This window comes from Onychomys torridus, chromosome 6 (genome assembly GCF_903995425.1).
Source record: "Onychomys torridus chromosome 6, mOncTor1.1, whole genome shotgun sequence".
NCBI classification, from domain to species: domain Eukaryota; kingdom Metazoa; phylum Chordata; class Mammalia; order Rodentia; family Cricetidae; genus Onychomys; species Onychomys torridus.
In genome coordinates this window covers 112989905-113017007 of record NC_050448.1, presented here as the reverse complement: position 1 = coordinate 113017007, position 27103 = coordinate 112989905, and the positions used below count along the sequence as shown (strand labels likewise).

Here is a 27103-nt window from a genome sequence, read left to right as displayed (position 1 = left end):
CCACATTCTCCTCTGCTAGACTTCTCTCATTATGGAGAAAAAATGCATACAGTATATTCCGACCACACTTCCCCTCCCCCAACTAGTCCCAGATCCTCCCCATCTCCTACCCATCCAATCCATGCCCTTTCTCTCTTTAAGAAACAAACAAAAACCAAGAAATGAACCACAAAAACAAAACCCAAAATATACCAACAAAATAAAAATACCAACAAAACAAAAATGCCCCCCAAAAGCAAAATGAGACAAAAAGTCTACAAAAATCCCAGTGAGTTCACTTTGAGTTGGCCAACTACTCCTCAGGCATTAGGTCTACCTTGAAGTGTGATCAGTTAGATGCCATGGAAGAAAATGAATTTTTCCTTTGCCAGCAGGTATCAGCTACAGGTAGTTTCTTGGGTAAGGGTGGGAAACCATGTCCACCTTCTCCTCTTGGACCCTGCTAGACTTCTGAAGATCAATGGTCAGTGAAACGCTGATCTACAAGTATCTTTTATCAGAAATAAGAATCAGCCAATATGTAGTAATAAGAATCAGCCAATATGTAATTGGTAGCTTTGGTCTCAGACTAGGACTCTTTAGAGCTAATTATGGAAGTCACATTACTTTCTGTTTGCTTCCTCCATGTGTCATAGAGTTCACCTGCCCAAGCAGGTAGACATTGTAACACAGGAGGGAAGTTTTAAAGTGTTTAGTGCTTGGTCAACAAGGAACACACATTATATAATGAGAGGCCCGTGAAATTTATTATGTAATGATACCAACCAAAGCAATGAAGACTTTTCCATAGATCCTGAACCATATCTCATCACTCTTTGCTTACGGAATTCTGGATTGACTTGGTTGAGGGAAGAGTTCTGGTTGGATTGGAATTCTTGTCCCCTACTGACCACAATGGCTCTTTGTTTACTAATTGTCCCAAATGGCCATCTGATGTGGCACCTCAGTCTCCCAATGCAAGCTCTGAAGTGTCCACACTTCCGTATTCTCTTTTGAGAATTCAGTTCCTGTCCAAGCCCTGTCTGTGGAGGGAGAACATTACATCATACTCCTAGAAGAAGAACTTGCTTGAAGTAAAAATGAAAGTGGCCCCATTTCCCCCAAATGCAGGCACTTACATAAAATTACTCAACATCTTTGTCAACTGCATTTAGGAAAATTATTATTCATATATTGTAAACAGAAAAGCATTAGGTTCCTGAGGTTAGATTAAATTTAATTAATTCATTTGTTAAACAAACTGTTTTACATGCCCACCATAAACCCAACTTTAAGCGTTGTGATTTTTGCGGTAACTAGGCAAAGACCCACCCTATTGAGCTTCCATTTTAGTGCAGGTCACAGACTATAGATAGTCAGCACAATATTATAACACCTAATGGGTTAAGGGGAAGACAGGGCAACCTCTCTGAGAAAGTAGTAACATTTGAACAGAGATGTCATTTAAAGGAATGAGAAAACATGTTATGTGTGTATATGAAATTGTCAACAAATAAAAATCTCCTTTTTATTTTTTAAAGCAAGGAAGGAACAGTTCACATTTAAGAAGTAACAAGATAGAGTAGGCAGATAAAATAGAAAATAACACAAATTCTCTGAGGCAGGAATTCCGTTGAGGGGCTTTAAGGACCAACAAGGTCAGCCATGCTGGGAGGAGTGAGCCGTATGGAATCTGAGACACAAAGGTACAAGAGAACCAGATAGAGTTGCTTCCCAGAAGTAGGAAGGTTGAGGCAAGCTAAGTGTCTTACAGTGCATGAGGAACCATCATGGTCAAATGCCAATTACCTCCTTCACATGCTCTGAAAGCCTTCACTGTCCAAGGCAGAGTCTTTGATCGGGGTGTTGAGAAAGTCTGACAGCGTTAGACACACAACTTAAGTTTTCACATTTTGAAAAAGACCCCTAAATACTAAGTGTTCAATGGACTTGCTGCTAAGTTAGGGGCAAGGAGCCCTCTTAGAACACGAACTGGTCACCTTCGAGATAAGGTATAAAGACAACATGATGATAGGCCTAATGTAGTTATATTCCAGGAGTCAATGTATTTCAAGTTTCTGACTCAGATTGGCTTAGTGAAATTTGCTGATCAATAGAGTGTAAGCAATCTCCATCTGCTACTCCGGCTGCCCATCCTCCTACCCAGACTTCCTGCTCACTCACTGCTCAGTTCCAGGCTACTGCCACCCTCCTGTCACTGCAGACATCTACTTTACCGATTTCTCTTGAAACCACACTGGCTGCCACCTTCCCCTGTTTGGAAAGAAGCCCTCGTCCACCCAGCGTCACCACCCACACCAAGCTGCTGCTCCCACAGCCAGCATCACTGTCCATGTGAATTCTCCCTGTTCCCTGCTTAGGCTCCACCACTCTGTGCCAAGGTGCACGAATGTCCACACACTCATTCCATCTGAGAAGAGTGAGGGAGACAGCTTGGCTAATCCTTTACTGGTGAACATTTAGGTTGTTCCTAACCTGGAGCTGTTTCAAACATCTTCTCTGCTATGACTCATGTCAGGTTTAAGGATAAGTCTGCCATACAATTATTTCAGTTCTCATATCTGGAAACTCTGGTCAGATTATATTCTCAGCCTTTCCATCTTTAGCATTTCACTTACCAAGACCACAGAAGAAACTAGATATTAGCATATTAATTAGACAGAGGTAATATTGAGTGAGTAGCATTATTTCTTAGCTTGAATTCAGTGGCTAATTCTATCAGGATCCTTTAAAAACATTTTACCCTTAATTACTTTTTAAAAAATTGTAAGTGTATGCTGTTTGTGTTTTGCCTGCATGTATGTCTGTGCACTATCTGCATGCCTGGTGCCCTCAGAGGCCAAAAAGGGCATTGGGTCCCCTTGAACTAGGGTTGTGGGTGGCTGTGATTACTATGTGGGTATTGGGAATTGAACCCAGGTCCTCTGGAAAAACATCAAGTGCTTTTAACCACTGAGCCATCTCTCTAGTCCCTCAGTTTAATTTCTTCAACATCAAAATAAATCACAGTGATTATGTGATACCAGACTCAGCAATATTGATTAACATTACTGAAATGCACAGTTAGGAAGTTCATCTTGACTTCTCTGCCATCAGAATTCCAGAAGTGGTTCTGGGCTATTTCTCCTCTCTGGTTCTTTGAACTTTGGTGGTTCCTCTTTCTATTTGGTAGGAAGAATTCACCTCAGGAAAGAACACTCTGGAAACTCCCATAAAAAGAACCCTGACATCAACAAAGTCATTTCCCAGTTCTTATTTGTTTTCTTCTCTGTAATGAAAGATATATTACGAGAGCACATTAGAACAAAATAACCTCCCAGGAATTCAGTTTGTTCAGAAGGTTATGGGATTATGAAGGTTAGGGTCCCAGGCCTATGTAGATTTCCCCTCCATTCATAATTCATAGATGCTAAGTACTGCTGGTACTTTTGAACTCATGAAACATAGATTAAAACAAATTATTCATTTGTATTTCAAATCCCATTTTGAATAGATGAAGTATAAATACATTTAGACTTCTGAGTATCTTCTTCATGAGATGTGAGTCTCATGAGATGGCTTTGGAGTGGAGAAGAACACGGAGGAGGAGGAAGACTGTAATAAAACAAATGTTGATAATTCTGCTTCTTAGTTCTTAAAACTTTAAAAGACAAAGCCCTGGAATAAAGAAATTCTTTTACTTTTCTTAATATACTGTCCCAAATGTAATAATCTCTCAATAGCTGTCAGTATTTCCAAGAATCCACATAGGAGCCAGTGTCCTTAGACATCAAAGACCCTTCTATAATGTGGCACAGTATTTGCATAAACTGTATGCGTCCTCCTTGTACTTTAAATCAGATTTCTTATCACACCAGTGTAATATAAATATGATGTAAATGGTTAATAGACTATTGGTTTGGAGGATGATAAGTAAAAGAACCCGTACATGTTCAATACAGACTCAAAGCTCTTTTCAAATGTTTCAGTCCATGGTTTGTGAACCCCAGAGTGCAGAGCTGATAGATACAGAGGCTTAAGGCCAATTGTAGTATCGAGCGCCCATTATATATGAGTGCTTATATACTAGGGTTCCTACAGCTGTTGCTGTTCACAATGTGCACTGACAAACACCTGTGGCTAATTATTTTCAAATCATGAACTTGAGGTAATAGAGAGCCTTTTCAGCAATGCCTGTTGATATGGAATGCATCAGACCATCCAGTCTGCAAAATGTCTCCCACAGCACCTGGGAGAGTTTCAAGAGCTAGGTGAAGAATGAGAGAGGACCAGGTAAAGATCAGCAGTGAGCATGTTCTTCTTAGAGCAAGGCGGAGGGCCAAGCCTGCAGCTTGCCTGGAGTAAGGGCTCATCCCCTAGCACAGGAAGGTAAACTAGGGCAGGAACACGAGGCCAAACGTGACAACTCTGCGCTTCATTCTGGCCTTTTTCCTTTGTAGCTCGGCACCAAGGAAGGATACCTCACCAAGCAGGGCGGCCTGGTAAAGGTAAGAGAGTGTAGTTGGCTCATGCTACCACAGGAAAGACAACACACCGTAGACTCATCTCTTAAAAGTGAAACATTTTTTAAAGGATATTATAAATTTATTTTAAGCCACATGTATTTGACAGTTCTCTGGCCAAGCCCTGTGTAAGAGTAACCTACAGTCCATATTAAAAAGGAAGCACGCATGGTGGAGCCACGCCACCATCATTCAACATATCGGCTCCACTCATGCTGTGTCGGCTCTTGTCTATTTTAGGGCTCAGGGTCTTACCCCTTCTCCTGTGAACCACGCTGCTTGACTCTATCCTAATCATGCAGTTATCCATGTCCTCACTAGGCTGGATTCTCCCTGAGGGTGGGAGACATTCACATTTGTGGCCTGTTTATTGGTTTGTTTGTATTGTATTCAGATAGGGTCTCACTCACAGCCCAGGATGACCTCAGATGTACAATCTTACTGCTCAGCACCCTTAGGGTTAGGATTATAGGCATGCACAACCATGCCTGGCCTGAATGTTTGTTCCTGCATCTTCTATTGTCTCTTTTAAGTGGGTACATCACCAGCTGAGACAGATCTGGAATAGGAAGGAAGCAGCAAGTTTTTGTTGTGAGTCCATGGTTCTTCAGGAGAGATTCAGAGTGTCATGTGGTTAAAGGTTCCTAAAGCTCAACTGGTTTATTTGTTAAATAATAGCAATAATAATGATAATAATAATAATAGATGGCATTGCTTCATATGTGTTAGTTATATATTTAACTAAATATACATTATATGTAAAAATAAAATGTCAAAAGTACACATGAATATATATGTAAATTTCTGGTGTGGGGATATAGCTCACAGTAGGTTCTCAAAACTGATACCTATTTTTTTATTATAGTGAAAATAAAATAGAAACTTGAGTGGCTAGTTAGAAATCACCTTGAATGTTTACAACAGCTGCATTATTTATTTAAATAAGCTAGTGGTATTTCTATTGTGATCTTAGAACACAGAATCATCATTTTTTAATAGCTATTTTGAAACTTTTCTCAAAAGTGATACATAAAAACATTTTAGGCTTATTTTTATCTTGTCTTTTATATACTTTTAAAATGAAAATAAACTATCAAGTTTAAGTATTACATTCTGTACTCAAAACTTAAATTTTCCCCCTCAGACCTGGAAAACAAGATGGTTCACTTTGCAAAGGAATGAACTGAAATATTTCAAAGACCAGATGGTGAGAAAGACATCAGCACGCTGATCCCCCTTAGTCATCAGTTCTGTAAGGTCCCCAGCATCCTCAGAAACAGGGGTCCAGAGACCCGAGCCTTTTCAGTTTGTGTTTATAATGGGGGTGGGGCACACTTGCCACAGAGTGTGTTTGGAGTCAGAGGACGAGCCATGGGAGCTGTTTCTCTCCTTCCAAAATGTGGTTCCTAGGAATCAATCTCTGGTCATTGGGCTGGATTTGGCCACAAGCCTCTTCACCCACTGAGCCATCTCGCAAGCCAAGGTCTGGGTGCTTGATCCCCGATCAGCTCTGACTCTGTGGTTTGCCTCCAGAAGCCACTTTCAGGTCAGCACAGCTGTCCCTCTCTGGAGCACATGGCTCCTTTCTTTGGGGCAATGGAATTCTCCTTGCCATACTTTATTAACTGTCCCTATGAAGCAATTTCTCCTTTTATTAATAGCATACCCATTGCTTGGGTCCATTTTATCATGCCAACTTAAAATGATTTTCCTTCCTTTTTGTGTACAAATTTTCTGCAAAAGTAGAAGTTTATAAAAAGGATGGGAGAAAATATAACTCCTTTCCATGTGTTAAAAAAATCTATCTCTGTCTGATGTAAATTGACAAAAGCAACATCTTTTTTAAAAAGGTATATTTTAAGTTATGTGTGTGTGTGTCTTTTTTTTTTTTGGGTATGTGCACGAAAGTATCGGTACCAGCCCTAAGGCATGGAGACTTTTGGTACTGGAGTTAGAGGCAGTTTTGAGCTGCCTGATGTGGGTGCTGGGCTTTGAACACAGATCCTCTGCAAGAGCAGGTCACCCTCCTAACCACTGAGCCATCTGTGCAGCCCAGCAATTCTTCCCATTGCTTAGTCTGTGAAAGGCTAGTTCCCTTTGTCAGGCTTTCCCATCCTCCATCGTCTTCATGAAAGGAAATTGACAATTGCATGCAGCAGAAACCTTGTTAAGGAGTGAGTGATGGACACGCGTGTCTGTTTGTTCTTACGACATAGTTTGCCCTTTTTCCCCAGTCCCCAGAACCAATTCGGATCCTAGACCTAAGGGAGTGCTCAGCTGTTCAATTTGATTACTCCCAGGAAAGAGTAAACTGTTTCTGGTAAGTTACTTTCACAAAGGAAATGTTTCTAGAAGTCTTTAAGCCAAGGAGTAAAAAGCTACCTGTCTTAACGTGTACATGTCTGGACAGAGGGATGTGAACCTAACACAAGGTTAGCATGTCAGCGCCTCCAGTGCAGAGGACACATGCCTGGTCTACAGTGCCTTCCACAAAGAGGCAGGTTGGCCAGGTTCAGGCTGTGCATTGCACAGCTGGAACACATTCAGCCATTCGCGTCTCAGCACAACTTCCTCCCTGGAGATTTTCCTCTCAAGTTTAATTATCCTTTAGCTGGCTGTAATGGTGGTCGATCTGTATTGTTAGGGCAGTGTCTGGCTGACAGGTGGAAGTGTTTTGTTCTGATCAGCGTACTATGAAACACTTCTGATACAAACAGCATCCTGATAAAGGAAGGCATGTTTTCTTATCTACCAACTTTTGTCTGAAAGTTCTCAAACGTATTCAGACTGCAAGATGTCCACTTTTCTCTGTCTAACCTCAGCACATTAAGAACTTGCTGGATTTTCTTCATCACTTCTTTTCCTAAACCAGTTGAAAGAAAGTTGCCAAGATACAGCATCCTGATCACATACTCCCTGAAAATAAAGACAGTATATATAGAACTTAATTTATTATACCTGAGAAAGTGAACAATGTACAGTATCGACCAGCGTCAGGCATCTTTTTAATGCCTGCCCTATGATCTAGCAAAAGTTTGTTTTTCTTAAGTAACAAGAACTCGAGAGGCAGGTGTACTGTGGCAAGGTCTCACCCACGGTCTTTATCATCCTCTTAACTTCCCTCCAGCTGGCTCCTCCAGGTGGCCACTTTCAGCCCACATGTTTTCACAGACATGACGAAGATGCATCAGCCATGCCTGGCCCTTTGTATCAAGAAAGCCAATGTTTCCCTGGAAACCTTGCCCTGTGAAACTTCTGCATGACTCACTGGCTGCAACATAAATTACCATAACGTCATCATAATCATCACTGGCTTAAACTAATTAGAATTTATTGCCCAGGCTTCTGTTTGCAAGAAGAAAGGGAAATTTGTGTGAATTTATAGAGCAGCTCACAATGTCTCCCCCAGGAAGTATCAATGACAAGTCCAGAAACCAGTTTACACTTAGCATGGTATACAATGTGTACAATGTCAGCATCCCTCCCTCTCCAGCCCTATCTACTCACCCACCCACCCTCCCACAGGCCTGATAGCTACAAGATGTGCCTGAATTTCAGCTCAAGGCAGGAGGATCAGGAATTCAAGGTCATTCTCTGCTACATAGCAAGTTTGAGACCAGCCTAGCATACATGAAAAAAAAAATACAGATAGAAAATAATTAGTATTTGTGTCTTGATTGTGAGGATAGGAAGAAAAACCAATATATGTTAGGGTTAACTTTATCACTCAAGTCATTTTGACTAAATAATCAGAGGCAGCAAAATGAAGACTTATCATACATCTACCCAATCTTTTGTGCTGAAAGAAAGGTTCGTTTTCTTTATGACAGAAATTAAGTCATGGGAAGAAATGAGTGAAACAGCAAACTGAGGTATTTTTGGTCCCCTTTTCCTACCTAGTCTTTATATCTCCTGGAGGAAGTGTTGCCCTCCTTAAAGCAGCCAGTACAACTGAGTTCTTTCAGCAAACCCTCTTATCTGCCTGGCTTGTCCTTTAATCCACGGACAGGCTCTGGACTACTGTGGGGCTTGGCTGAAAAGACTTATATTCCTCAGAAGGCATGTACAACAAGAGGAGGTGGGTGTGACCTGGACATACACTTCTGTGAAGTCTCCTGGGAGAATACAAATCTCGCTTGTAATAACACAAACGGCATTTCTGCCGTTGCTGCAGGAACTGCTCTGTGTGCACCCGTTCTTCGAAGTCACCCTGATAATTATGGGATCCCTCATCAGTTCTTCTTCCCCTGGAGGCACTCATGCTATTCAATCAGGATATACACAACTAGCCATACTGACTATCACACATTCTCTCTTTTCTTTCATCAGCTTAGTGTTTCCATTCAGGACATTTTATCTCTGTGCAAAGACAGGAGTTGAAGCTGATGAATGGATCAAAATTCTGCGATGGAAGTTGGTGAGTTATAAAAGTCCCCAGGTGTCTAATCTTGATAACTAATATGTTGATGATGTCAGGTGTACTCCAGTTGTCAAAGCAGGCCCTAGAATCAAAGGGAAGTCTGTTTGCAACTCTATGGAATAATCTGTGCTTGCTTAAGGGGTATTAAAGGAAAGAGGAGGTCGTAAGAAGGAAGGGTATGTTGGGCGGGCTTCACCTTAGCCTCAGTCCTAGCTGCTGGCAGTCTTCCTATTGAGTGTGTTGGCCAGCCCCATTTTCTCTAGAAGAGAATATTGGAATTGGAAGGTCTCAGAGAGGGACACTGACATGTGCTTCAACTTGGAAAGCCTTTCAGTTGTCAAGGAGGGAGCTTGGGGAGGAGCTTGGTTCTCAGTGTAAGCTGCACCATTGTGTATCAAGCACCAAAGGTGTTTCATCTTCCTGCTATGTACTTCCCAAAGGGAAGACAGTTAAAATAATTCACCAGTCCTTACATTTTTCACCATGTACGTTATAGAGTTGATAGTTAAGTACAAGTTTTCTAAAATTTCCTGTAAGTGTAATATGTTGGCGGAGTTTTTCATCGGGATCACTGGTCAGTTCTGTCCTGCCAGCTGGCTCCCAAATAACCACACAGAGACTTATTGATTATAAATACTTGGCTGTTATAGCTCAGGCTTGTTGCTAACTAGTGCTTACATCTTAAATTAGCCCATATTTCTTATGGTGGTACCTTTTTTTGGTACTGCATGTTGTGTCTGGCTGGTGACTCTGCCTCCTGCTTCCCTGCCTGACTTCTACCTGCCTAGATATTGGTCATTTAGCCCTTTATTAAATCAATCAGAGTGACAAATCTTCCCAGTGTACAAAAGGTTTATTCCACAGTAGTAACATTATATATTAGTCTGGTTTTTATTTCTCTCATGAAATACAGGAGGCAAGCTACTTACGAAATAAAAGAGGTTCACAATGTTCAAGGTTCAAGGGCATAGCCCTTACATCAGCTCAGCTTCTGAGGGGATATGTGGAGGACAGGAACCTCACACTTCCAAATAGGAAGCCAGAGATCAAGTGGGGTTGAGGGGGTGTGGGTCAAGCTCAAACAGCTAGAATTCTCTCCAGGGCAGTACTCCCTTCTAATGACAGTGTACCAGTAACACAAGGACCTCCTAGTAAGTCCTTTCTTTTAAAAACTTGATCATATTAAGCCACCACCCTTGGGAACAAGCCTTTACATACTTTCTATCTTGAAACCTATGATATATTCAAAGGCAAAATACCTTTTTCCTAATCAGTGTGTGTGTGTGTGTGTGTGTGTGTAATTATTGTATCTATAGGTCTGAAAATGGATATCCTGAAGGTTAGGCTTATAGCTCAGTGATAGGAACAGTCCTCCCTGGTAAAAAAAAAAAAAAAAGTGGGGGGACACAGCTATGAACATTGCTGAGCATCCATGTGTTTTGGTTTTTGGTTTTTGTCTTTTTGGTTTGAAATCCAAGTTTCTGAGTGGAGAAATGCTTTGTCATGGCCAACCTGGCCTGAAAATGACTCCAATTCTAATTCCATGTATTTTGTTATTCTAAGAATGACAAAATTATTATAGAAAATTTAAATTTAAAAGTAGTTCAAATGTATATTTTCAGACTTCTCCCTGGCCAACTGGATCTTTAAGAACATTGCCCTTCCCTGGTGGTTTTCTCCGGTTCCTTCCTCTTAACAGTATATTACCAGCATCTTTCAATGTCCACAGCTGTAGACCCGAATCTTCCTTTTGATTGGACAGGGCTGTGTCATGCTTTCCTGGAAAAGAATCAGATGGATTCCCAAAGTGTAACATTGTAACAGCCACTCTACTACATCTGGAGGGAAAATTAAAAACAAACATTAGGCAGGCAGGCATGTCTATAATCCTAGCACTCGGGAGGCAGATCTCTGTGAGTTCAAGGCCAGCCTGGTCTACAGAGTGAGATCCAGGACAGGCATCAAAACTACACAGAGAAACCCTGTCTCGAAAAACCCAAACAAACAAATACACAAACATTAAAACTTGGTAGAGGTGTGGTAATTCATAGCAGCGTGTCTCCTTTACTGCTCAACGTGTCTCCCTTACTGTTTCGGAGTCAGTATCTCAAAATGACTCAGTAGTAGACGTGTCTATGTTTTATGAATAATAGATGTACCTACGTTTTATTGCAGTCAAAACTAAGAAGAGAACTGGACCAAGGAGAGGACACTGTGCGATCTCGGTCATTCATCTTCAAATAGAACTTCCTTGGCTCGGGCAAGGTGGAATGTTCCAGGTGCTCTGATCTGCAGCAGGCTTCAGAGGGAAGGTCATTAAAGGATGTTCTCTGAAAACAAACACAAAGTAGACCGTGGCGGGGAGCTGAATGTGGCTTGCTGATTCACGGAAAACAGCTGGCAGGACCAGCCATCTGTTCAAGACAGTGGCAGCAGCGCCCCGCTTATGGAAACTGCGGAACTCCCACTGCCAGGTGGAGCCGCTCTCAGAACACAGTGCAGGAGGAAGAGTTTGTTAGCTCTCAGGAGGCTGCTTGACTTCAGCTGCCTCTACTCACTGCCGGCACAAGTTAACTTCAGATGCGTTATTAAACAGCAGCATGTTGGGGGCTCAGGCTGCTCCTTTAGGAAGCAAATTAAGATAATAAACACTGAGGACTTTCAAAGGAGGGGCTGGTTTTGTTTTGTTTACATACAAAAACCTCAAATAGGGCCGAAGAGGTGGCCCAGCCATTAGAAGTGCATCTGCTTTTGCAGAGAACCTGAGTTCAGTTTCTAGGACCTCAGATCAAGTGGCTCACGAACACCTCTGACTCCAGCTTCAGAGGGAACAGATGCCTCTGATGACCTTGGTCACCTGCACACAGGTACACACACTCACACACATGCACATAATGAAAGAAATCATTTTAAAAAGTTTCCAAAACTAAAATGAGAAAAATGTTCATCATATTTGTTTTTCCTTTCAAAAGGCTTAGAAATGAGGCTGGTGAGGTGGCTTAGCAAGCCATCTTAGCACTTGCCACGCCACGCTCGACAACCCGAGTGGGATCCCCAAAACTCTCATGGAGGTGCAAGCAGAGAACCAACTCCACAAAGTTGTTCTCTGACCTCTACGTGTATGTCAGCACATGTGCCCCACATCACAAATACACACAATAAGTACTTTTTAAAAGCTTACAAATAGAGTGGATTCTTTACTTCTAATGATAAACTGTAAGAACTACATGTCTTGTGGGAAACTAGACAGGAAAAAGTAAATTAATGTCTAATAAAGGGTGAGGATGTTTTAAACAGCAAGAAAATGCACATTTTTGGAGAAGGATGATAAGCAGTGGGTGACCTTTAGTTTAATGGTTATCATTGCAAATATAATACACTTATAAGCACTGAGTTGTCTTCAGCTGCCATTTCTTCACATTGAGACTTCTCCATAAAGGATGCCCTCTGTCTCTCTCCAGATCAGCGTATGAGAGGAGCCCTGGGAAGGAAGCACCCCAAGATTAATAAAGGGCAGCTGCTGTCACATAGCTGTTACAAACGGCAATAAGAGAATTGAATTGGAATGACATGCTCGTGTTCAGAGGTCATGAATAGATTCAAACTTCTATTATCATTGCTGATGTGGCTTTTAAAGATGGGACACAAATAGGTGCCGAGCTGAGAACTGGTGCCGGACTGCTGGAACCAGTTCTGCAGAAGGGGACAGTGGTTAACACTTTTGTCAATGTGACCAAGATACCAGAGCAAACAGCTTACAGGAATGATTTACTTTACTTCATGGCTCTAGATGTTTCAGCTCATCGTGGTCAGGGTGTGGTGCAGCTGCTCACGTCATAGCAGGCAGGAAGCAGAGCAAGGCAGTAACAGGAAAGAGAGGAGGCAAGACGGAGACTCCGTTCGCCATTCTGAGTGGTGTACTTCCAACCAGGCCCCATTTTCCACATTCTGCCACGTCCTAGTAGTCTGTTCAAATTCTGACCCATTTGGATGAAATCAGTGATTTCTCTTCTTCCAGCTCTTCAAGGACACACCCACAAGGTGTTTTTGGCATTTCTCAAGTTGGCACCAAGATTCACTCATAGTACCTTGTTAAATATTTTTTTTTTTCCTGTTGTTTCTTTTTTTCTTTTCTTTTTGGTTTTTCCAGACAGGGTTTCTCTGTGTAGCTTTGTGCCTTTCCTGGAACTCACTCTGTAGCCCAGGCTGGCCTCGAACTCACAGAGATCTGCCTGCCTCTGCCTCCCAAGTGCAGGGATTAAAGGCGTGCGCCACCACTGCCTGGCTTTTCTGTTGTTTCAACAGCTGAGACTCAGAAATTGTTTTTTTCAAGAGGAGTTTTGGAGCCAGGTTGCAGATCAGTGGTAGAATCCCTACTGCAAGAAGGGGCATTTAATTTGTTATGTTTGTGTTCTATGGAATAAAGCAGTGTCCAGATCAAATGTATTGTCAAGTTTGCAAAGGAGAAACAATGGCCTCTCCTTGAGAGCTATGGTTTTGTTTCCTTAGAAACAAATCTTCCTTAATGTGTTAAATATTCTTTTTACCTTCTGTAAAATTTATTTATGTCCTTTGGTTCTGTTTATTGAATAAAAAGTTCATGATTTTGTTGTACTTGTCCAATTTTGTTCTTACAACATTTTTATTGCTTTCGAAGTAGAGTAAGGTAGAAAAGACCAGTCAGGTGTAGTTGGAGAGCTCTCCAGGTTCCACCAAGCCCCTGTAGTCCCACAACCCACGTATAAAATAATCATACAGACACTTATATTATTTAAACTGCTTGGCCATTAGCTCAGGCCTATCATTGTCTAGCTCTTACTCTTATATTTAGCCCATTTCTGTTAGTCTATACTTTGCCACATGGCTTGTGGCTTACTGGTGTCTTTATATGTTGTTTCTCATGGTAGTGGCTGGCAGTGTCTCCTCCCAGCCTTCCTGTTCCCAGCCTTCTCCTCTTCCTTGTCCCGCCTACCTTATACTTCCTGCCTGGCTACTAGCCAATCAGCACTTTATACAGAGTGATATCCACAGCAGTCAGGGGCTGGAGAGATGGCTCAGTGGTTAAAAGCAGGGACTGCTCTTCCAGAGGACCCAGGTTCACTTCCCAGCACCCACATGGCAGCTCACAGCTGTCTGTAGTTCCAGTTCCAAGGGACCTGACACCTGTGGCAAAACACCAATGCACATGAAATAAAACAAATTAATTAAAAAAAGAAAAGACCAGTCAGCAGCTACTGGTCCATTAGTGATCTACTCAAAGCACTGCTTGCACTGTCTCTTTGCTGTCTCTTTGCCAAGCTTGACTTCACCTGCCACCTGAACAGGATGACTGGAGAAACAGCTGAACCAATGGGTGGTTGCCATAACAACCTGCTGACTGCCACCGGAAGCGGTTATAAACTCTTGCTTGCTTGGCCACCCACCGGGTGGTTTAGAGTAGAAAATGGGAATACAAGCTGGGCCCAGGATGGAAGCCTTCCAGGAGCTGGCCTGGCCACGGTCCACCTGTGATGTTGCTTCTTCCTCTCTCAGTGTGGAGCACTTTCTCCAGAAGATTCCCACACACTTTTAAAACTTAGATACAACTGATTAACATCATAAATAGCAATGATACTTCAGTTAGAGCAGGAGGCACACAAGGCTGGAAGCTTAGGAAACCTCCGAGTTCCTCCAGGGGTTTAGTTGAATACGGAAAGGGTAACAAATCCATACATGACCACATATAGCATCAATACTGTGAGGGCTCTGCAAAGCAGTGTAGGAGAGTGGGCGGGGCATTAGACCATGTTAGAGGGGCTGACATGAAATGGGGGAACTACCACACACACCCCAACTTGCTTAGGACCAGGTTACAGGCTTTATCTGCTTTTGGTTCTTCGATGAGACCATCATCATGCTTTTACCTCCAGAGAAGAGCCTGGTGGGGGGCTCTTAGCTAGTTCCCCAAATCCAAAATACCAGAAGGGAGGGTTGTAGATGTAACCGTCTTGTTAAATAAGAAACACAGAGCCAATTGCAGAGTTAAAAGCCACGAGGTCAGAGCAACAGCTGAGAGCTGAAAACCTTACCCTTCACTGCTGCTCTGACCTTCCTCTCCACAAGAGAGCTACTTCTGCGTGTTTTTTCTTTTTTATAGACTTTCTGTTCTGCTTTCTCATTGGTTGTAAACCCAGCCACATGACCTCCTCATCACTGCCTGTCTGTACAGACCTCCAGGTCTTCTATGGTTGGTATTGAGATTAAAGGCGTGTGTTGCCATGCTGGCTGTATCCTTGAACACACAGAGATCTGCCTAGCTCTGCCTCCCAAGTGCTGGGATTAAAGGCGTGCACCACCACCACCCAGCTTCTGCTATGGCTTGCTCTGACCCCAAGGCAACTTTATTAACATACAAATAAAATCACATTTCAATACAAATAAAATATCACTATAGAGGGTGTTAGGTGTGGACAGCAGATCAGGGCAGGGGAATGTGGGAGAAAAGTGGATGAGGCATGTCTCTCCAAGTTCCCCTAGGAAAGACAAAGCTAAATGTTAGCAATTGTTGTCAAGACTCCTTCTGGGGAAATCTTACTCCACATATTCCTACTAAGACAGTAAATTCTCCCCTTGGCGAGGGAAGACCAGTGCAGCTGGAGAAGCTGTCCCCTGCTTCAGAGCCCCTGGGCATCAGAACACTGTGAGGTGCCCCCCCTTTCTGCTCACACCTACTCAGCTGTCATGCAGCAGCGCATTAGCCTCCCCCACTCTGAAGATGTGAGCCCGCTCAGGCACAGAGAACATGAGGGCTGTGGTAGAGGACATAAGACCCTACTTGGCCATCCTTCCATATTTCAGACCGTCACCAAGGAAATCCATACAGTGGAGGGCCAGAGTGGAGCCATGCTTCGAGGCTGTCTAGCCACGACTTCAAGTAGAGTTGCTTACCCGCCTCTGCTAGAGGCCAGTTTTACTTTTGAAATATCTGACCTATCATTGACAGGGATTCTAGAAATGTCATTAAAAATGACTTACGGGGGCTGGAGAGGACCAGAGAGAGGTTCCTAGCATCCACATCAGAGAGTTCACAACCATTGTAACCCCAGTGCCTCTTCTGGCCTCTACAGGCACCCATACACATACCTAGCCCCCCACCACACACATAACACATAATAAAATGAAGTGAAATTATAAATCCCGTTTTAAACATCAGATTCAGCAGACATCAGATTAGTGTAGCTTTTTTTTTTTTTTTTTTTTGGTGCTAGGGAGAGGCAAGTTTTTAAGTGACAATTTCTGTATTTTCTAGCAGTATAGAACAGCCTGGGCTGTGGGCCACGTCCTGAGTAGCATAGGTACAGCTGTTTGGCAGGCGAAAGCGGGAGAGCCCAGTTGGGAAGGAATCTATGTGAGGTTAGCAGGCTTTGGGATGCAAGTGTTTGGTTAACAGAGTCTGGGGAGGACTCATCTAATCGGCTGAACTATCTCTACAGCAAGGGGAAAAGCCCTGAGTGGAGATGGTCTCTGTCTCTGGGCATACTCCACAGCTGCACTTCCCAGTTTCTTGCACCAATTCCTTATAATGAATGCACACACATATAAACACCAAAGATCTGCTTGAGGACTTTCTCCCCAAGCATCTCATTTTATTTTGTTGCTTGAAGTATTTTAAATTTTACTCATTGTTATTGTGTATGAGTGTGGCCAATTTGAGTTCGATCCCCAGACTTACACAGGAGAGAACTGACTCCCGAGTTGTCCCAACTGCCACATATGTACGCATGTGTCTGCACACACAACATGAACAGGAGGAATTTTAAAAGTTATTCTAGTTTTGTGTTACCTTTACAAAAGAATATTTAGCAATTCCCACCTCATGATTTTACAAATGATCACCAATGTACCCACACATCCCTGAGAGAGAAACTCAGTTGCAGCACCCAGTTAATGATCCAGGGACAGCACTAGCACTTGCTTCAGGGGAGGAGTGGGGGCCGTCCCCAGAGCAGACATTCCAAGCCAACAGTGTGTCCACGGCTGTGTACTGAATCACCCCGCAACGGACTGACAAGGAGAGCCACTTGAAGGGTTGACCCACTCCTGAACCTCGCAGGCGTACCAAGCAGATAGAACCTCTTTGCTGGAGACTCAGTCAGGCTCATGGATGAGGCTTTTTTGACAGTTTATACTAGGTAAAACAATCTCCAATACAATCCTTACAAGAAGCATTCACGGCTTATTCACATGGCTGAAGGCCAGAATTAGTTAAGTCCATTACAGTTTTGAAAGTCTGAAAAAAGAAGCCTATACAAAGCTCATTCTGTATTTTTAAAAATACTATTTTATTTAGATTGTGTATGAAAAAGTGGCTATACTGTCATTTTTATATACATACTGATAGTGGAGAAGAACTCAGTCACATGGCATTTCCAATGTACAGAGAACACAATCATTAAAGCACTGTTACAGAAAGAGAAGGGAAATCATAAGCAGTGATTTTCATTCTCACTGAAGAGCAGCACCCTCGAAGAAGAATCAAATGCATTAGTAATACTCATCTACACTGAGATCATACACAGAGGAAAGTTAGTGATTGTACTTACTTTATTATTTTTACTAACCCATTCATCTTCCTCACACTCAGTGCAAAGAAATAAAATACAATCTTAGGAAAATATGTCCTCATTACTATTCTCAGTGAAAGGGTCTCTGTGGCGCGTGCAGTGGAGCACCGTGCAGCAGGAGTGCTTGCTGGCTCAAGAGCACCGGTCTTCCATCCTGACCCCGAAGCACTGCAGAGAAGACCCTTGTTAGCAGGATCCACACTAACTCCATGGGAGCTGCACTAGAATAAACCATTTTTGTGGCATTCCCAGATCTCACTAAGTAAGAAAAGACTTTATACACATAAATATAACAATTGATCTGTCTATAGATTATAGCTATAGGCTCTTCTTTAGTGTAGGGAGGAAAAGCGGCCCTTTGAATACAGAGATACAAGTATTACTGTGGTCTGACGATTGCTGGACTGGTGCAGTGTTTTTGCAATGAAGACAAGGTACACATCAAAACCACTGGTAGATTAAGACACTTCCACAACTTTTATCAGTTCTTCAAATAATGGAGCCAGTTCCTTTTCGAGGCTGACAATTAGTCCTAAAAGAGATTTAAACAATGCGATGTTAGAAGATGTTCCTTACGAGCCCTTAGCTGAAATAATCCCTTTCTCCTCGTGTTGCTTTCTTTTGTGGGGTATTTCACTAGAGCTGACAGAAGAGAAAGTATGAAACTATCTCTAAGTCTCAATCATACTCAACTTGTATACAAGTATTCACAATCATAAAATTGCAATTTAACTGATGGGTCTACAGAACTAAGCCATTGTTAGCATCCAACTGTTTCTGCTCTGTAACCCTTCATTTCCGTAGGCTGCTTTAATGTGAGCACACAAAATGCAACACTGAACTGACCAGCTTCTACTGCAAAAACCCAATCTCTTACGCCATCTCACCTGCCTCTGAAAACGACCCTGTAGGACGGAAAAGCCCCCGTTATGTGGACATGGGAACTAGGAATCAAGCCTAAGAGAAAGTGAGGGTGGGGCCGAACCACAAATGCAGGGTTTCTTACTACACGTCCGTCATTCCTAGCCCACCATGCTGCAAGTGCCACAGTGCCGGCTGCAAGCACAGTCCTATAAGGAAATAAAATCTGCCCCCGCAGGACTGCTAACATACCTGTGTTGGCATTACTGCTGGCTATGAAACTCACCACCAGAGGCAAACGATTGAACTGAACCACCTAAAAGGAAAAGGAGATCTAAACAGAGTGCTGCATGGTGAAAACACAGTTAAGATTTAGTTGAAACATCAATTTAAACAGCTGATCATGAACTTTCAAGGCAAGTCTTTACCTGTCACAACAGAGGAACTGTGTTGAGGAATCAGGGCTGTGTAAGCTAACGGCACCATCTACTGGAGTTAAAAGTAATCTAACACACACTTCATAGGATAACAAGCTCTTTATTTGAAAGTTTCAAGTATTTTTCCATAATAATCATTTCCTGATATGAAAACATCAAATAGACTGGGTTTTTGTTTTGTTTTGTTTTAAAGTTTTTTGAGACAAGGTTTCTCTGTGTAGCTTTGCGCCTTTCCTGGAACTCACCTGGTAGCCCAGGCTGGCCTCGAACTCACAGAGATCCACCTGGCTCTCCTCCCGAGTGCTGGGATTAAGGGCGTGCGCCACCACCGCCCGGCTAAAATAGACTAGTTTTAACATAAGTACTTTGAAGGCTAATTTTTAAAAAAATTCCATCTCCCTCATACTAAAATTTAGACTTGTACTAAAAACAGTTTATCAAAAGATATCAAAATGATAGGTGAAGCTAGTAAGCATTTGGAAGCTATATACTGAATATACCAACCTGGTAGGTATTATAGTAACAGATGATACTTTTATTTTTTGAAAGTCCGAGTTTGCTGCCTTGGTCTGTCGCGAGGGCAAAAGTGGATAAGAAGCCAGGCCTCAGGGCATGCTCTGGAGCACTGTCGTTAGCCACTAGGGGATAAATAATTAATAAAAATTATGCAGGGTATGGTGGGAAGAGTTTAACAGCAATTTTCAAAACAGCTTAAACCCATGAAAACCTAGAAACAAAGGTACATTTATAGTGTTGAAAACCCTACTACTGCTACCGGGACTCATGAACTCAGGCGGGAAAAATTAGTTAATCACAAGTTCAGTAATCATAATTCAGGGAAGATATGCTGACTTACATGCAATAAAGTGAATATTCTGAGAATATGCTAGACTAAAATGGAAAAAGCTCAAAATCGTTCGCTCCCATAAAACCAACAGAAACATGGTCTCTCACACAAGCTTACAGCCCGACAGCTGGCTGCCTGCTTCATGTTCCTCTCACTCATTAAAGGCCGGACTAGTGTTAGCCGCACAAATCAAGTGTGTAGCTTCAGATTTCACAGAGCTCTGTGAAAGAACATTAGGGCTGGAGCATCCCCTGAGCCCTCTTTATGGAGGTAAGAAAAAGCAGGTGACCTGCCCATAGCCACCCATGCTGTGTGGTAGGAGACAGATCGACAATGGACTCTTAGCATGTCCTGTCACCAACTGTCACCAGCTGAATGCACAGCTCTGGACAGGCAGTGTCCTCTCTGTACTTGATTGTGTTAATGTATAAAATGGAAGAACTAACCAGGTGACCTCTAAAGCATGTTTTAATCTTAACATGCAAAATTACCTGATATGTCTGTCCTTATGTGGAAAAGAAATCGTAAACCAAATGCATAAGATATTGTTTAATCTTTAATCTTTGGTATGTGGAACTAGCAACATCCACTTTGATCATGCCAGAAAATACAAAGAGCAAACAAGCTGAGTTCACACTAACTTTGTTATACCAAATGCATGTTAAAAAAAAAGCTGAGAATCAGCCAAAATCATGTTGGGTGGATATGATCAAAAAACACTTGTATGCATGCATCAACTTCTCAAAAATTAATAAAGTAATTATGACACTAAAGTTTTTAAAAAATGTATTTCTAGTAAAGAAGCAAAACTCCACTTAAGATTAAAAAGCCATCAGGCTGAACTAGTGGTGTGGTGCAGGGACTGACAGTCTGTCTGCTTGCACAACTCTCTTCCAACACTGAAGACATATTTAATGGTTTGCATTATACCATAAGCATCTTCAATAAAAAACTGGGCCTATGGTAAATGCATGCTGCAATTTTAGATGTTAACATGGTCCAGCTGACATGAAACTCACTACAGGTTCCATATCTAGTCTCCAACAGACAAAAGCATATACTTCCTCAAAAAACTAAAACAGTCTTTCATATTTGTTGAAATAAGCTTTATATATTTTTAATTATTTAAAAAGAACTTTTTTGTCAAAAGTAAACACACCATATGCACGAAGTACTCAGTTTTACCTTTGATAACAGGCACCCCATCTCTATCTGATACAACAATTGCATGGAGTCCTTCAACGCTACAAGAAAACAAAATTCAGTATTACAAAACCATTGCGATTTCTACAAATATGTACCTCAGACTCATAATATTTAGCAAGTGTGTGCGTGTATGTGTGTGTGAGAGAGAGACAGAGAGACACAGAGAAAGAGAGACAGAGACACAGAGAGAAAATGACACAGTGTGCACGTGGAGGTAAGATGACAGCCCCAGGTCTCTTGTCCACCACGGCATACGCCAGGCTAGCTGGCCATGACCTTCTGGGGATTCTCCCATTTCACTACAGGAGCAGTGACTTCAGGCAAGTTCTGAGGACCCAGACTTGGGTCTTTACACTTGCACATTAAGTCTTTACCCACTGAGCTGTATATTAATTTTTTTTTTAAATCTGTGTGCCTACCCGTAAGTATATCTACCACACGCATGAAGGTTCCTTCCAAAGGCAGAAGAGAACATCAAATTCCCTGGAACTGGAGCTACAGGCAGTTGTGAGACACCAGTGAGGGTGTTGGGAACTGAACAGGTCTCCATCTTTTGCAAGAGCAGCAAGTGTTCTTAATTACTGAACCATCTCTCCAGCCCCCAAAGTTACATTCTCAAGTGAAAAAGAAACTCGCTTTGCAAAATGTAACTGAAGCAACAAATCATGTAACACAATGTGTAAGCAAGCCTTGTGTGTGTTGTGTATTGCCTGCACACAAGTGTGTACACGTGTGCACTCATACCTGTGTCTGTCTGTAAGTACACAAACACCTGTGTCAGCAGATGCTTCTGGCAGCAGAACTACATGACTGCATGACAGGCAGAGGAAGCTTCTGAATCCTCAACTGTATGAACAGACTGTCTACTCAGAAAGCATCAAATTCAAAGACAGATGCTCAGGGCTGGAGAAACCTGGCAGCGGTTGAGAACACTGGTTACTGTTCCAGAGGACCCAGGTTCAATTCCCAGCACCACATGGCAGCTCACAACAACTGTGTGGACCTCCCTCACACAGACATACATGCAGACAAAACACCAATGTTCATAAAATAAAAATAAATAAATTATTTTTTAAAAGACAGGTGCTTACTATGTTATTTAAAATAATTCCCACAGTAATTAATTTACACAGTAGCTAATGCACGAAGAGAGGAGGGTAAAAAAGTAGCACATTCTTCTTATTGGATTACAAATCCAGACACAAGCCTGAGAACGTAGAACAGCTACATTCTTAAAGCACTCCTTTTTAGAAGTTCTTCTGTTTCTGCACACAACAGACCAAGAGTGATCTGAATAGATCTTACTAAGTAATTGTTGGGCCATCAACAGACACATTCATAAGAAGTAAATTTTATTAATGGACAAAAATCTACAGCTTACTAAAGCAACTGCCTCCCTTCTAAAGACTCCATTAGCAGTAAGGGCAGAACACCGGCTGATGGTGTAGCTGAGTGTTTGCAGAGCACACATAAAGCCCTGGACTCAGCCCTAACGGTCCCCACCCCCACCCCAGCAATCCTCCTACGAAAGGCACCAACCAAACTGTTTCTCATATAATTACGAAACATTGGCTGTTTTTTGTTTGTTTGTTTGTTTGTTGTTTTTTTCCGAGACAGGGTTTCTCTGTGTAGTTTTGGTGCCTGTCTTGGATCTCGCTCTGTAGACCAGGCTAGCCTCTAATTCACAGAGATCTGCCTGGCTGTCACTGGCTGTTATAAAACATGGAAAGCCTGGGGGAGGGGGGCACAACTAGATTTTAAAATACAAACCCAAGAACAAGATTTAACAGAGAATTAAAAACATATTTTATTGATACCTGGAACTGGTCTGACTTTGTTGAGGAGTATAGAGATAAAGTAGTTAAAACCATGAACCCATGAAGCTGGAGAGATGGCTCAGTGGTTGAGAGGATTGGGTTTTAAAAAACTCAGGTTCAATTCCCAGCATTCATGTCAGCTCACAACCATCTGTAACTCCAGTCCCAGGTGACCTGACCTCCAGACACCAGCCACACATACGGTGCGTAGGCATATATACACATAAAACATCCACACACATAAATAAACAAAAACAACAAAAATGCATGAACCCCACCAAACCCATGCTTCTAGCAACAAATCCAAGTGTTCACAACCCTACTGTTTCCTTGTTCTTTCTGTTCTTTAAGGTGTAATAACCCTGTTTTCAAGAAATGGTCTGCAAACATGAATCAAAGTGGACTCAGTCCTTCTGAAAAGGGTGACATGAACCCCTTCCCTGCCACTATGCTATGGCAAATACTCTCTGCCCCTTTGGAAGTGCTGCAGACTGAACCGGGGCCTTCTGAGTTTGAGACAAATATTCTATCACTGAGACACATTCCCAGCCCTTTACAATATTCTTAAATTGTATAAATCTCTTGTAAGAGCCTTACCATATAGTGATTTCTGTTTAGTTACAAGGCAAATTGTCAGAATTCAAAAAGAAAACAAACATTTACTTCCAACCATTAAAGCTGCTCAGCTGGGAAGCCAGGGGTTCTCAGTGGAGGCGAACTTGCTGACATGAACAAGGAAAGCAGCTGGATGAAAACATCACAACAAACACACCGACATCAAAGGAAAGCTCAGGGGTTTCACAGCAAGGGACACACAAAGCGTGACATACGGAGAGCTGCTCCGAGGGGAGGCACAGAACAGAAAAGATGCCTGTTCCTGGTCTGAAGGCAAATGAAAGCCAGAGACACCTTGAAATGACTCTTGATAAAGACACTCAAGGTTTCTTTTGCTTTTTAGCTGCGATTTCAATATTTTTATGTATTGTATGTGTGCAAGCATGTGGTCAGAAGTCAATGTGTGGGGGTTAGTTCTATACCTCAACTGTGCATGTCCCAACACCCACATCAGGCTTTACAGCAAGTGCCTTCACCTGCTGAGCCATCTAAGCATCCTTGTGGCTGAGACAGAATCTCAACTTCCGTCATCTTCCAAATGCTGGGATTACAGGCCTGTCCACCATGACCAGCTCACCTTCATACCGATTTTAATGGTTTAGTACACTAAGCAAATACTAGTTAGTGAATTTGTCTGTGTACTGGTTAGTTTTTTGTCAAGGTAGAGTCATCTGGGAAGAGGGAGCCTCAACTAAGAGCATGCCTCCTGCACTGGACTGGCCTGTAGGTTAAGTGCAGGGCATTTTCTTGATTGATGGCTGATGAGGGCGGTACCACCCCAGGGCAGGTGGTGCTGGGTTATAAAAAAAAGCAATCTGAGCAAGCCAGGAATAAGGAGTATTCTTCCATAGCTTCTGCTTCAGTTCCTGCCCTACTTTTCCTGATGAACTATAATCTGTAAGATGAGATAGCCCTGTCTCCCCATGTTCCTCTTACTCAGTGCTGCCTCACAACAATAAAAGCAAACGAGGACAGTCCGTTTCCCAAAAACATTTGTAAGCAACAATAAGAAAAGCTTTAAAGTTTTGAAAAGCAATAAGGTCACAAAGCAACTATCATTTCCCCGATTGCCCACTGATGCTCCCCTTCAGGGCTTTAGCCTGGACCACTGTTTCCGTGGTCATGCATTAGCGTGTGAAGCTATGACTGCCGTCATGCCCACTTGTGTGAAAAAGAACCTGCAGCTAGTCTCTATAATTTGACACTTCATCCAGAGGAAGAAAATCAAAATTAATTTAAAGATTTCCCATTATTTCATTTAACATACCAATAGTATTTCCTTCATGAATACATAAGAAAAATACAACATATAAATCAAAACCAGAACACCCTGCCATTAATTTGCACTGATCTGTAATCAGAGTAAAGCATAAGCTAATATGTGAACACATCAACAACTCAAGAGTCTGAAGGAATGTTCATTTTTCCAACCTACACAGATAACTGATATCCACACACAACCACTCATACTTTCGATTGGGAGATGAGAAAAAGGGTTTCATAGAGTATTCTGCTAGACTATCTCAAAGATCGTTCAGTCCAATCTGATTGTTTGGTTGTGGAATGTGAAAACGCAGGACTAGAGCCTCCCTCCTGTCTCATCCTGGACGATCACAAACTGTGAGCTACTTGTAAACAGCTGTAAATGCAGACAAAAGAGGTGCTCGTCAACTTTTTTTTAAAACACTAAACCAAGGTGACTTTTAATGAGTTCAAGTGAGAAAGGCCTCTGGATTAGTAAACTATGTAAAAAGAAGTGTGTCATCTTAACACCTAAGCCTTTGTACAACGGCCCAGTGTGGAGACAGAGGCAGGCTGAGGTTTTAAGTATGAACCCTTGTCTGAGCCTAGTATTTTTGGACTATGTTGACTCACCAATGAGGTCCTAATAATAACATTAAACATAATGGCAACTTCTTAATTTTTTTCCTAAATTTACTTAAGAACTTTAAACTATAATCCAATAAACAACTCTCATAGTGTGTTTTAAAAAACTTGAAAGTGGCAAGAAATCTAAGTTCTGGGCCCCAGCACCTATTTCCCATTGAACATAAGCAAGTCACATGACAGCTCTACCTTTATGTTATCTATCCATAAACTCAAGTCACTACTTATGATACTTGGGGTTAGTTATGACTTTCAGTGTGGGCAATAATTACCATGGCACATATAAAATACTAATCTAAAAAGGGAAACAGGATACTCTGTAAGATTAATGTTACACAGGATGTATTCAGTAACAAATTCGTATTTTCTTACCTTGGCAACTTTTTGTACAGGAATCGCTTTAGATCCTGAAAGAGAATAACTTTTTGAAAATCCTATTATGGTATGTATGCTTTCCTAGCCCTGTCCATATCCCCCTTTAAAGAACGTGAAGTCATCATTTTTAATTGATGTTTCATCTTTGACTTGTATAACTTGGAAGAAGTTAACTAACCTTTTTTCTAGGCCTCAGTTTCAGTATATGTTTCAGTACATGTATACAGGGATAATCATAGACCCTACATATAAAATTTTAGTAAAGTGTATGTTAGTGTACCTGGAGTAGGGAAACACAAATATTCATTTGCTGTAAAGTAAGATCATGTGTTTCATAATCATTTACATCCTGATAATACTGTATTCACTTGGGAACAGTCTATAAACTTCTTCCCGTGTCCATACAGATTTTTCACGACCGTTTTTAATGATCCGAAGTCAGTTAGTAAACTACTCTAGTATTCAGTTTCTTGACCAAAGATAATGACAATGAGAGGTATTTGACATGGAGCATGGTTCAGACTAAGAGAACAGAAGGCCATCTTGTCTCATTACAAACTCCTCTGGAAACATTCACTGACAATTCAAGTATCAATTATGAGCTCTACCCTAAATGTGTGCTGTTTTGAACCTTTATCTCCAAACCTGGACGAGTATCTTATTCATGTCACCACGAACTCACTTTTGCTCTCGTCTTGAATAGACACACAAAAACAGAACATAGGTTGCAAAAGGAGCACCCGTTAGAAATCCTTTTAGACTGCAACAATGAACTTAGAGACATCATGAGCACTTAGTGGGAAAGGAATCAGAGCACTGTCCTACAGAACAGGTACTGACGGGAAAGGCAGGAAATCATCCTTTAGAATTTCAAATGTTAACTACACGTTAACTACAGGTTGTATGCCTCAACAGGATTGGGAGGTGGGACGAATACAGTTCTCAATCTAAGGTACCTTAGTGGCCCACCACAACCATTCCTGATAGAAACTCAGGACCCTGCAAGTCCACTCTCCTACCAATCCCCCACAACAGATCCGGGAAGAGGGGCGGGGCTAAGGACGAAACCAATTTCTACCTCTGACCACGCAGTAGCCCCACGCAAACCTCCCACATCCCCTTTGGATGGGAAGGGGTGTCAACTCACATCCGCCATGATGAACTCCTTCCTTTCGCAGGATCAATCTCCACGCCTGGAAGAGAAACTGCGGTGACTCTTCCAGCACCCCCGGCTTAGGACCCTCCCCGGACCCAGCATCTTGAGATCCACCCTCGCCAGAGGCCGGGAGACGCCGTAGTTCTGGGGCTCCGTTAAGGAGTCAGGAGGTGCTTCACACCCCGCCGGGTGGCCAGCCCCGACGGCCCACCTCCGCCCACCCACCCTGTCCCCGCGCCGAGAGGGGGCGACCTCCGCAGACCCACGCGCGCTCCAGCCTGGGGCGACCTGCCCGGGTGTCCCCGCAGTTCAGTCGCCTCTCGGAAGCCGCCTGTCAAGCCTCTGTCACATGACTCGTGACCTCCGCGGCGCTCCAG

General features: G+C 42.4%; 2 protein-coding genes across 6 annotated transcripts in view; one reads left to right on the top strand and one right to left on the bottom strand.

The window, feature by feature from the left end:
* The window catches only part of Dapp1 (dual adaptor of phosphotyrosine and 3-phosphoinositides 1), a 48582-nt gene extending 36753 nt beyond the window's left edge, over positions 1–11829 (top strand). Inside the window, exons 5-9 of the mRNA XM_036191469.1 lie at positions 4440–4487; positions 5647–5709; positions 6737–6822; positions 8832–8919; positions 11098–11829. Of these exons, the coding sequence (XP_036047362.1) occupies positions 4440–4487; positions 5647–5709; positions 6737–6822; positions 8832–8919; positions 11098–11166 (354 nt within the window). The 3' untranslated portion in view covers positions 11167–11829. The remainder of the gene's footprint in view (positions 1–4439; positions 4488–5646; positions 5710–6736; positions 6823–8831; positions 8920–11097) is intronic.
* Positions 11830–17219: 5390 nt separating this feature from the next.
* Positions 17220–27103, bottom strand: Lamtor3 (late endosomal/lysosomal adaptor, MAPK and MTOR activator 3). Of its 5 annotated transcripts, none has more exons than XM_036191062.1 (7): positions 26952–27103; positions 26718–26763; positions 25568–25602; positions 20856–20914; positions 19328–19461; positions 18639–18702; positions 17220–18057 (listed from the first exon to the last, which is right to left on the bottom strand). In XM_036191062.1, exons 2-7 carry the CDS (start codon positions 26724–26726, stop codon positions 17984–17986), a joined length of 375 nt encoding a protein of 124 aa, XP_036046955.1. In that variant the 5' UTR covers positions 26727–26763; positions 26952–27103; the 3' UTR covers positions 17220–17983. The 5 variants fall into 5 exon arrangements, with proteins under 5 accessions (XP_036046955.1, XP_036046956.1, XP_036046954.1 ...); XM_036191063.1 differs by having other exon boundaries at positions 26979–27103; XM_036191061.1 differs by having other exon boundaries at positions 26989–27103.

Coding starts and splice junctions, on each gene's coding strand:
- Lamtor3 (XM_036191062.1), bottom strand. Junction 18,703..19,327: donor GTTACTATAATACCTACCAG/GTTGGTATATTC, acceptor TTTTCCTTTTAG/GTGGTTCAGTTCAATCGTTT. Junction 18,058..18,638: donor CAGCAGTAATGCCAACACAG/GTATGTTAGCAG, acceptor AATCTCTTTTAG/GACTAATTGTCAGCCTCGAA.